A 12,219-nucleotide genomic window follows, 5' to 3' on the forward strand; every position below is an offset into this window, starting at 1 on the left:
TATGCTCATTTATGGGGAGTACCTAGCAGGAACAGTTGTTTGGAGGAGGTGTAGCTATGCATTGTGTAGTTCTGAAAAACACTTAATGGAAGGATCCTGCTCTGTGTTTGAGACTTTTTGCCCATTCATGTGAGGTTCCCAAGGTGAACTGACTTCCTTCAGTCTTGAAAGATTTTTCAAGTAAAATTGGCACTTGTGATGAGGATGAGCTGTGTGGAGGAGTACATTAATCTCGGAATACTCTGAGACCTGCTGGCTACAGGAGCTGTGAGAGAGAGCACACACTGGTGCCACAGGTACCCGTGCATGGGGTGGGGAAAACAGGTGCTGTGTGTGGGGTGCAGAGAACAGGGTGCTGTGTGTGGAGTGGGGAGAACAGGCACGCCCCACTTGGTTCTGTTCTGCAAATGGGAGCCCGGGCCATGGAGCCCCTGCCTGGAATAGAATGCCACTCCATGGCAAGCAGCTTGACCTTGTGCATTTGTTATGGCTGCTTTCAAAATGTATGAAGAGTAAAGCCCTACCTCCAATTCAGGTAAACTTTGATGACCCATTTAACAAGCAGTGATACAAGTGTGTAACAAGCATTCAAGCACTCAGACAAGATGATTCTATCCGCACACACACACACTTACCTGTGGTAGGTATGGGACCAACCATAAAATAACACCCACAGTCCTTCCCCATCTGATGATTCTGGAAGGATAAAATTCCAAACCCCCTCGTTCATAGGATGCCAGGACAACCCATGCTGCTCAGGAGAGCAGAGCAGATTTCCTCAGCCAAACTGACAATGGTAATTGATTGTTATGACATAAAACAAAAGATGGAACAATAAGAACTGGCTTCATCAGAACTTAGTGTATTATTAGCATGATAGGCCACGAATGGTGACTCTGCCCCCTTAATAAACCCCTTCTCTTCCACAGATGTAACAATTATCAGAAAGTTTGGCATCTCTAATTAACTAGAATCACACACAGTCCTTACCAATCTCCTTGTAATTGTTGCCTTCTAATTCAATAGAAAAAGATCAGCAATATCAGTTTTGGTTGTGGGTTTGGCTTTTTTTTTTCTTGTTTTTAATAAGCTTTACAAACCTTGAAATAAATTATTTGGAAAGCTGAAGCCGATGCTTCTTGCTGGTGTCATATGGAAGTCACAAACCGCCAGACACAAGTGCTCGATTTTCCAAGTTCCTTCTCTTTACAGGGGAACTTGGACAAGAGCATATCCCTTTTGAGTATTTTCTATCATATTTAACTGACCTGAACAGTGCAGAGATCTTTGTGCACACATCTCTACCTTATGAGAACTTCTCTCAGAAGGAGCTGTGATACAAAGTACACTATAGCCCACTGTGAGCTCTCCAGAAACAGCTGCAGGAATTAAGTGCATCTGTTCATAATTATGTTGTTCTCAAAGGTGCTGATCATCAGCTTGGAAGTGGAACCAATTTCCACCAATCTCCTCACACATTTCCCTAAATTTACCATCTGATCTTCAGTAACAGGATAAAACAAGTGAAAAGCAAATTTGCTGAAGGTGGCAGGGAAAAGGAGAGCTCCATGCTGAGATGGCTCACACTGATTTGTGACAAAAAAGGCACAAGGATGTTTTCTCAGCTCCCTGCAGCAGCTGATGGGGGGCAAAGGAGAGAACCTGACCTACAGGAGAGCTTTGTTTCAAACTGCAATTCAAAAGTTTGTTGAAACAAATGGAAGTATTTCTCTGTACTGATGATATATATTTGACTTGGAGAGATACATCCCACATAATTTCTCTCTTTCCATCTTTTATACAAGTTTGAACACTTCAGCATGCATTGCAGGCGAGTATCTGCTTTTGTCTGATTACAGAAAATCATTAACACACATGTGTGAAAGGTCATGAAACTGAAATTTTCAATTGCCAATTCTAACTGGTTTTCTTGATTTGTCACCATTTTAGAACAATATCTAGTTTTGTGTTCTTTTTATACTTGAAAAATGCAGTTCTGTGCCATGTGCATTCCCACCTATAACAAAGTTTAACTTGAATGCTCTGAGAACATGTGCAGACACACACAAAATGCACTGCCAGGCACAAAGGGCAATAACAAAGCCTGAACTAGCACAGGACAGGGGTACACAACCATTTGAGAAATGTATTATCAGTATTATTTTCTGATACATCTGTATAACACTACAGAAGCAAAATGTTTGCCTAATCTCATGAAAATTTTCACATTTCCACAGTGTAAAAAGCTGGGTGACACAAAGCAGAATTGAAAGTGGAAATTATGAGACTCCCAAAAACTTAGAATTTTAACATCAGGTGTTCCCTATTTTAACATCAATATAATTCTGGGGAAAAAAAAAAACCAAACAAAACAAGGCTTTTCAGTCATAAAGCTCCTGAATAATTGTATCCTCAGAAATAAGTTGTTTGAATTTACTAGCATGGAAAACAGCACTATCATGTAACACATTATGCTTTTTAATTAGGATTGCAGTAAAAACAATTATGCTGCATTGTGAAAAGAACATTTGCACCTTTTCACTGTAACTTTACTGGTTTTTAAGGTTTTGATGGAGGTAATCTCCCATAAGGGCCCTGCAGACCTGAATGGGCCTGGATATCAACTTGCTGCTGAAAAGCATCAGGTTTTGAGAACTCAGGCAACTCAGGGAATCTCTGCAGCTGGATCTAGAGTACTGTTCAATATAAATTCTGCATTTCCTCCTTGGACTTGTACTGAGGTGGGAAAAGAATAGGAAAATCTACTACTCAGTGATGCCATTCCCTCTGATCTGCCTTTCCTAACAAAACCAACATCCAAAGCAGACAAATATAAAAGTCTCTCTACAGTGAAGAACAACAGCCTGAGAGCAAGAAACAGGAAAGCAATGAGAATGTGAGCTTAGTTCATCCACCTTAATTTTTATCTCAGTGTTCCTTCTGAAGTTCATGAAAAAATCACCCCTTAAAGATGATTTTTAGTCTAAAAATTCAATTTTTGTGATTAATTAAAACTCTCAATTGCTTCAGCTCACATTGGCAAGTACCTGGGTGTTACTCCTGCATGCTAAGAATAAAGATTTAGCAGCCTTGACTTATGTTACATAGTCTCCCACACACAGGTCTAATTCTCAAGATTTTCATCTCCAGATACCAGGAACAGCTTTCTCTGCTAACTGCCCTGCTTTGTCTCAACCAGATGAAAAAGCTCCCATAAAAAGCACAGTTCTTAGAACACAGGCCTGAGCTGCACCCAACATGGCACCATCATTTCAGTGGATGGCAAATTCAGTGATAAAACATAGTATCAAAATAGCTGTTGAAAAATCAAACTTGATAAAAATAGAAGTTTTAACTGCTGTTTTAATCAATGTTTGTATCAGGTAACTGTACACCAAATATTAAAGGACTATTTAGGACTAACGCCCTCATCAGTAGGCTCATCTATCAGCATGACCAGAACAAGAGAAGATCAATGTTTAGCTGGCACTCAAGTACAGCACGGCTTCAAAGCAGAGATCATATCAGCATCAAAGCACAGAGAAAAACAGTGGTTAGAATATAATACACTAATTTTGCAATGTCAGTATCCCTGATGATTCTAACAGAAACAGCAACCTAAATATTGTGAAGTTAATCACTGCTTCTGAACAGAACACAAAATAACTTGCATTTTTAAGAAAAATGAAATGAGTGACTGATGGGAATCGGTTCCCCAAATATTCCCACATATGCTGCAAGTTCAGTGGGATCTGCACAAAATATCAGTAAGTTCTATACAATTTTAAAGTGCATTTCATCTGTTTAAGAAAGTAATAAAATATCAGCTGAACACAGTGACTCATAATCAAATCAAACATTCTTGACAGTCATTCACAGCAAAGCACAAAGCAGTGAAAACTTGTCTTTTCCATTTCCAGCTTGGATACATCCTGGTAAGGTACAGGCACTGTGCAGCCTAAACACAAGGCTCTCTACATACCTGACCACTACAAGAAAATAAATAAAATTACACTTGAGAAGCTTGAGGAGTTCTTTGATCTCTTGATCAGAATCAGTACAGCTTTCAGCCTAGCAGGGTCACGTGGCAGTGTACTATCTCACAACAGTTCATTCTGCCAATGAACAAGGAAAAACCATGGATTTATTTTGGTCAATTCAGCATCTTATTCACATGCAGATATTAGAAAACAGTCATTTTGATAAATGAATACCGGTCTTGTGTTTCTTGGAAGACTTACTCAATTTTCCAAATCTGTAATGTTCGGATTGCTCTCACAGCATTCTACTATGTCAGATTTCCATTTCCTACATCTTTTGCAATTCCAACTTATTTACTGTGCACATTATATCCACTTAAAAATCAACTTTATTTATCACCAAGGGTTCTTTCACAGATGAAGAATTAAATCATCACCCTCTAAAATAATACGTTATTTCTAATACTAGATAGAGTTAATATTTCAGTGAAAGTAGTATTGAAATATTCACTATAATAACAAGGAAGGGAAAATCTGCATGCCAGCAGTACCTGTAATGAAATTTTTTTCAGAGTCAATTTTCAAGCATTTGGAGGGCTGGGGGTGACACAACACTGAGTAACACTTGTATGTAACACAGGAAGTCACTTGCCAGTGAAATGCAAAAGATCCAGTATTATTAAAAGAAAAAAAAAGTAGCTACCCCACCCCCCCAAAAGCTTTTTTAGCAACTGTAACAATGCAATTCTTTGCTACCCAAAAATATGTACCAGGACCTATGAAAACATCTAATTTTCTGCACATCATGTTATTAACTGGAACACCACTGCACGTGCAGGGAGAGAGGAACAGCACCAATGGCCTCAGGCAGCTCTCTCCAATCTGCAAAAGAACAAGGGCCAAGAGAGACAACTAAAACACTGGAGATTTCAGCCAAAATAACAAAGATTTATATATCACCAAAATCCAGAGAAGGGGGAAAAGCAATAGGCAAGAACTAATTTAGTACAGCTGACCATGAAAGATTTATTGCTGAAGCAAAAGTCTGAAGTTGTATGCAGCAGGAATAAAGGCTATAGCACAGGACTGAAGCAAGGCCTTTGTCAGATTAATGAACAATTTGGAAGGTGACATTCTCAGAAAAAGTACTCCCCTCTCAAAGGACAATTTCATTAAAATGAACATACCACAGGGAGAGGACACTTCTTTTAAATCTTTTCTTTTAAAAGCAAGTAAAAAGTAAACAGTAATGCAAGCCAGACAGCCCAGACTGCAGACATCTGTAAATGCAAAGGGAGGTCTGGTAGCCATTGAAAATCCCAGTATGGTTCAAATTCTGTCTGCAAGGAATTCTGCCTAAAGTGAGAACCTAGTCTGTCTCAAAACAACAAAAGAATACATCAAAATTGCAAAAAAGCTGCCACGTAAAACATCTCTTAGAATTCTGAAAGTGGTAAGAACAAAATGGGTTGAATATGTGGGCACTTCAGAAGCAAAATCTCAGGACTAAAATACCTGAGCAGAAGTTCAAGATCACTGAGCAGGTCTCCAAAAGGAAACAAAGTTCTACTCCTAAGTGTAAAGTTGTATTTGCTCATCATTTTCAAAGATTTATTATTTCTGTCTGGACAGGGCCTATGCTGCACCAAGTTGGCAGCGGTCCTGGGGGATGTGTGTTCACACTTGACTAAAATCTGACAGGTTACCAAAAATGACTTGAACCCAAACGAATGGTCAGCATATGCATGACCAGCACACTGGTAAGAGCTGTTATTCTGAGTCAACTGAATAGTTGGGAGTTTATTTTGTGTGGATTTTGTTTTAAAAAGCAGTATCTGGCAAGGCTGGTTTGGCTAAAGCTGGAGCCCTCACCTATCCCACCTGCAGAGCTGTGTGTTTGGTGCAAGCTACAACCTGCAGCTCTGCTCTGTTGCTGTTCTCCCATGGGCAGCACAGAGAACAGGAATGGCCAAGTAACTGTGTATGGATGTTCATGAAGCCAGAGATTACAGGTGGAAGCATTATTTCCAGAGAATCCAGAAAACAAAGGGAGCTGAGACCACACTCCTGCTATAAGGAAGGCTCAAATTCTTACATGAACAAATTAACTTCTTCCAATCAGAATCTGCTAGAGCAATAACATACCACATCACACATGAATCATCTGCTCACAGCAAAGGGGAAAGAAAGATCCCTGAGGCTGGAAAACTGGTAGTAATCTCTTAGCCAGCATTAAAGAAAACAGTAGTAAGACTTAAGGACGTATAAGCCACATCCAAGAGACTCACATTTCTATTGCTTCTCTAATACGTATTTATGGCTATGTAGGAGTAATGTTTAGCAATTCAAATATTGATTTAATAAATAATTTCTTGACAGACATATTTTGGATTAAACCAATCGGGGCACTCATCTAATAAATATCTGATTTTAGTGCCACCTGTGAGTATGCAGTAATATTTTAAATTTTAACAACCTATAAGGAAAAAAGCATTTACAAGAGAAGGACCTCAGGTAGTTGAACTGGACATCACTGGAAAATCACATTTTTCTATTGCTACAAATGAAGCCAAAGTGACCACTAATTGCATCAAAGTTTATACACTGGGTACTTAAGGATGTACAACTTTCAAAAATGTCATACAGGAAATTCTTAACAAAAAATCAGAGATACAGAGGGCTTTGGAAATAATAGGACTTGGATGTGAAGTTTGACATATTTAGCTGAGGGACAGGCTGTAGGGCAGTTCACTGCTGTGTGCAGCTATCCAAGAGACACGTTATCATTTGGCTGTGTTTGAACTACACAGGAGTACAATACACAGAGAATAAATAGTTTAAATGACAGAGTTACCAGATCAGATGCTAGCTAGCCTTGAAATTCTTCTCCTTCAGAACACAACCGAAAAGAATCCAAGTGTTCCATAGGTGGGGAAAGAGAACAGTTAACTTGGACACTGCTGTTATTTTCTTAATGAAACACCTCTTGCTTCCAAACTGTGACTCATGAGGAACCTTCCCACTACACATATTTGCAACACAGCCTCTTTATTGCCTGGCACTATCAGCACAGGGAGCAATTCAAATTCAGGTATTTCTCTGTGAATTACAGGTCACTGCCAAAGTTGAGGCCTCTTTAGCTTGGTAAGTAATGACTTAAATATTCTTTAAATTGCAGTCAGGTAACAGATTTGAGGGGGTGGTTGCTTTTTTGGCTTGTTTTGTGGGTTTGTTGGTTTTTTTGGTTGGTTTGATTTTTTCAAGTTAAGTGGAACTGTCTGAACTGTGCCCTGAGCTGGGCCAAGAGGCAAAGCCCAGGAGAGAGTTTGCTCCCTTGCACCAGCTCATCTAGAGAGAAGCAGGCAGGTAGTGGTAGCACTCCTGGAGCCCACTGCGTGTCCAACTGCCCTCCAGACAGACAGTGTGACTCCCTGTTCCACATGAATATCTGACAGCAGGAGTTTGGTGAGTGCCTGGAACAAGCACCCATAAGGAATCATGTGAAGGGAGGACTGATTCTGCCTTCTGACTAATCTGCATTTACAAAGATGCCTCAGCTCTACCTCAGTTTGCTACAGCTCCTCACCCTCAAGGCGCAAGGGCATCCTATGCATTAGTGGCAGGTAGAAACATAACCACTAAGAGAGGCAGTTGAACTGAATTATTTTTTGCAGACCCAAAAATAAAACCAATCTGTTATTATGAACCTTTATTAAGCGGCTCACATTTCAGTATAAATCACACTAAAAAGATTCTTAAAAAAGATATTTACACTACAGTGCTGACACATTTAAAATGAAAAAATTGGTATAAATAAGCTCTATGGAAAAGCCTGGAATTGTCAAAAAGAATTCTGGCTCATCTTACAAAAAATATATATGTTAAATGTCAGCTCTACTCTAAAACCTACAACTCAAAATTATTTAAAGACTTCTTTATGTTAAACCTGCAGTGTTTACAGTGCATCTGGCCCTAAGTGCTTTGATACTTCACAGTTATGGACAGGCACTGAGGAATGTTACAAAGCTACATAACTATTTTCTGTAACAGATGCGAAGACAAGTCACAAACTTGCCTCACAATTTATGATCTTTACATTATTACATCATTAAATTTAAAAAGGAATTTAAAACCATATATACAAATTTAGCACAAAAAATCATCCTCTCTTTGTCCATGCAATTTTGGATATGATGAGCTAGGTTGTCTTGTATCATCTGGATGTACGTGACCTCCAGAGCACAACTTGCCTTGTAAGTCCTTGTTGCCGGTTTCAAATTTAGAATCCATTTCCAACTTTAGTGATGCCAACTCAGCGTGACCCAGCCTAGCCTGAACACTCTGTCCCCCGACGTCATTAGGTGTCACTGTCTTTTCAGCAACATCAACATTCATGGGCTCTTCTTTTACTCGCAGAGATGCAAGAGGTTCATGTTTAATCGGCACAAACTCCTGCTGCAGGTACTTGGTCTGCAGAGCATCCGGAAATTTGGTGTCTTCGGAGGTATCTTTGCTCACGGTACAAACTCTGTCAGTCTGAAGTCCAACAACCGAAGACTCGGGGTCTGCAGAAGTCCCTGCTTCAACAGTATTTGTGTTTTGAGAGAGCTCTTCCTCTGAATGATAGAGCTTGAGCCGGATGTGCCATGCCAAACTACACACAGCTGAAACTGTTTTGAACTGGTGCACGACATTCCTCGGGATGAAATAAATGTCATTATCGAATAACTGGATTCTGGCATAGCGAATGCCTTCCCTTCGCAGCTGATTAAGTTTTGCATCATCAACCCACTGGACACACTGTAGGGAAAAGGTGGGGAAAGGTGAAAACTCTGACTTAGTACTCAGAGGACACTGACCATCAGCTCTCAGTGTGCTTACCTGTGAGAGCGGAGGCTCATGCAAATCTAACTGCATTCTCTGAACTACCTCCAAGAAGTCCTCAGCATGAAAACAAATTACATCTTTGGTAATACGAGGCTGCTCAGACCTACAGAGGAGTAAGAAGTGCACAGTCAGAGGCTGAAATTACCATGCTGCAGAAAATAACAAAAACTCTGCAAGCAAGGATAAAGCAAATTTTTTAACTTTAAAAAACCACAACAACTCTACCATAACCAACAATAAGAAAAAAAAGTTGATCAGAGCAGTTAATTCTGAAACACAACCTAATTAAACTGTTAAATTAACTACAATTTCTTTTTAAGTGGAAGTAAAGGCAGCAATAAAAGGCCAACAAAACAAACTATTTTCCATTTCTATTTTTAACTGGCCTCTTGGTTGCCTAGATGCTGAAAGACAGCTGTCCCAGATACACTGGGCTTACTCTGTCAGCACTCCAACACGATGCACCCACCTGAGCATGCAGCAATCTGACTGGGAGCACTGTGGCAATCGCTGCTCAGCATCTCAGCCTCCAACACCTTTCCCAGAGTTAGGAGTAAAAGCTGAAGCTACATTAAGCTGCCACAATGCCAGTAATCAGCCAATATTGGCATCCTCCACAAAACATCCCTTAAAAATACATCCCTATTTATGTTCACTAGAGAGAGCTACACAAAGCAAAGTCTGAATAAGGCTTTGTCTCCATATTCAAATTGTTAGGAGAAACATCTCTAGTTCCAAAGCATCTCTCCTAAGGAAATACACACCATTAATAGAGCTCCTCTGGAGACATCATCTAGAATCAGCTCACAAAAGGCAAAAGCATCCACAGTCCTTATAACTTCCTGATCTAAAGGCCAAACTCTGTTCCTCACTGAAAACATGTAAAAAAAAAAAAAAAGGCTCCACATACTTCCTTTTGAGGGATGATTGCATTTTAGAAGGATTTTTTTTTATTTAAATGTGATTATATGAAGATTTCATTTATAAAAGATAAAGCTCACCTTGGAGCAGCTTTGCAAGGACAGTTTCTCAGCCAGAAAGAGCCTGGCTGGAGATTCTGTCCCTCCCCCTGTGCAGCCCCCCAGGCTGACAGGAATGCAACAGCTCCTCAGTGGGCACAGGCTGTGTGTCCAGGCACTGCTCATAGGAACCAGGGATCAGAACCCACTGCTGCCCTCCTGCCTGTCCCTCCTGCAGGGCTGGGCTGGTGCCAGCCACCCCTCCAGTACATCCCTCATCCTGCCTCCACCCCTCCAAAAACAGGGTACAAGTCAGACACAGGGGGCCTGGGGAGCAGCTGATGCAACAGAGCTGAAACATTTCAGAATCCAACAGATGTTCCAATGCCCTTTTTTAAAAGCAAGATGAACACCTATTTTTATGTAAAGATATATATGTTTCCTGTTATTACTGTTCTAGGAAGCAGGCAATGATGTACAGTTCATTCAGGCTTTTTAAACATAGGAGACATGTTTATTTTATTTAGGTCATGGTCTCAATAAAGCAAAAAAATAACCAGTCTGAGGCTATTTTCAGGAGAAAAAAAAAATACCAGATCGACTACTGAAAGTATGCTAGGGAGACCTTTCAGACCACATATTTTACTTATTAAAGATTCAATTGCGAGTATATGGATCAGAATACATTTTAAACACTGAAAGCAAAAAGCTTCAGAAACACTTCTAACCAGTGGTGTTAAAACATTAACTACATTCATCTATCTTTTATAATTTATTTATTTTTAAAATATGATTTTGTATTTGGAGTCCCCCATATTTGTAAATGAAGTTAAGACTCAAAATCAATTGAAAGACTATTTTGCACACTTAGAGAATCCAAATTGATGTGTTCTCCCAGCAGTGTCTATTCTGCTTTATGCATTGTCATTCCTACTCTCAACTCCATATGCATCTGTCCAAGAGGATGATGGATCACCAGCTCTGTACTGCAATTTTGTCACAGAACACAACTTTCCTTTTGCAAACAACTGAGAAAAAATGTTATCAAATAATTTTAAATTCTGCATTTGCAGATTTTATCTTTAACACAGCTTTAAGATAATTTTTGCAAAACCTCAATTTTAGATATCATGTATCTATCCCCAAGCAGAACTATAGCACAGATGTTCAGTTAATGTCCAAAAAGACATTAAATGGAAACAAAAAAAAAAGATAACTTCAGAAAAATGCATTTAAGCCTCGACTAGAGAACTGCTAGAACTGGTTTTAGCAGTATTTTTTCCCCTTTACCTCATTCTTCAAAAGGATTGGATTCCTTTTGCTGTGACTTTTCAAAACAGATTCAAAACTAGAGGTTTCACCATTACTATTTCTGGCCAAATGCAAAAAGACTGGCAATATATACAAAATCCCTATGATCATACAGAGAAGCACAGCTTCAGTCTCTAGAACACAAACCTGAAAGCTGCTTGCTGAAGCACAGGTTTCATTTTGCCAACAATGCCAAGAAGTGCTTTTTGCTGTCCCTGTAAAAACCCACCCAGATTTCCCACATAAAAATCTTATCAATTTCCATAATTCAAATTTCACTGGCACTTCATAAATTCTAAAGCTCACTTGGTATCACCTAAGCAAATGGCATTAAGCAATCAGCATGATCACACCTGCATTTATCAGATTATAGTTCAATCCTTAAAATGTTTGCTTGCAATAGTCAGAGTTCTTCTGTAAATTGTAAATATTCAAAAATTATTGAGTAATTTTACAGAATACCTCAAATCAAGATCCTCTCACCCTCGGAAAAGGACAAATATTTTTTTTCTTCTTCAAAATACAATGTTTAGTTTCAATGTCTGTCCTCTAACACCATAACCTGCTTTTTGCTTTTCAACAGCTCTGTTCCTGTATGTTCTTAAAGACAACATTTATCCCACCTAGCATAAACATTCATCCCTATCAACTAGGAAATAAATCCTACTTACTTTAAATCCACAGCAACTTATAAAGCTTTTTTTTGCCCACTCAATCCATTTTTATGGATTTAGTTCAGGCAGCCCAGGAATTGTTTTATTTTCTCCTCACAGAAAGCATTTTTTTACACACATTATCTCATCACTAGAACATGTGATTAAGGCACTATGGCACTAAAAATGCACACCAGAATATCTTCAACTTTTCAGATTCATTCTACTACTCAAAGAGATTAAAAAAAGAAACAAAAAAATAAAAACTAGATTTTTCAAAATTTTCATTTGTGTTGTTTCCTTTAAAATAAATCCACCCACAGATTGCAAATTATGGCAAAACCAATACCTGAAATAATTTTAATGTGCTACACTAATCCATGATGCTTCATTTTCATAAGCCCTGATTAGTTCTCATCATGTAATACA

The 12,219-nt window shown here is 39.0% G+C and overlaps 1 protein-coding gene across 2 annotated transcripts in view; it reads right to left on the minus strand.

Annotated features, from left to right (window-relative positions):
- Window positions 1-3,345: 3,345 nt before the first annotated feature.
- Window positions 3,346-12,219, minus strand: part of RSBN1L (round spermatid basic protein 1 like) — a 44,942-nt gene continuing 36,068 nt past the window's right edge. For both annotated transcript variants that reach the window (XM_050983372.1, XM_009087070.4), the window contains 2 exons: window positions 8,862-8,970; window positions 3,346-8,780 (listed from right to left, as the gene is read on the minus strand). In XM_050983372.1, the coding sequence (XP_050839329.1) occupies window positions 8,127-8,780; window positions 8,862-8,970 (763 nt within the window). In that variant the 3' untranslated portion in view covers window positions 3,346-8,126. The remainder of the gene's footprint in view (window positions 8,781-8,861; window positions 8,971-12,219) is intronic.

This window comes from Serinus canaria, chromosome 1A (assembly GCF_022539315.1).
Source record: "Serinus canaria isolate serCan28SL12 chromosome 1A, serCan2020, whole genome shotgun sequence".
Taxonomy (NCBI): Eukaryota; Metazoa; Chordata; class Aves; order Passeriformes; family Fringillidae; genus Serinus; species Serinus canaria.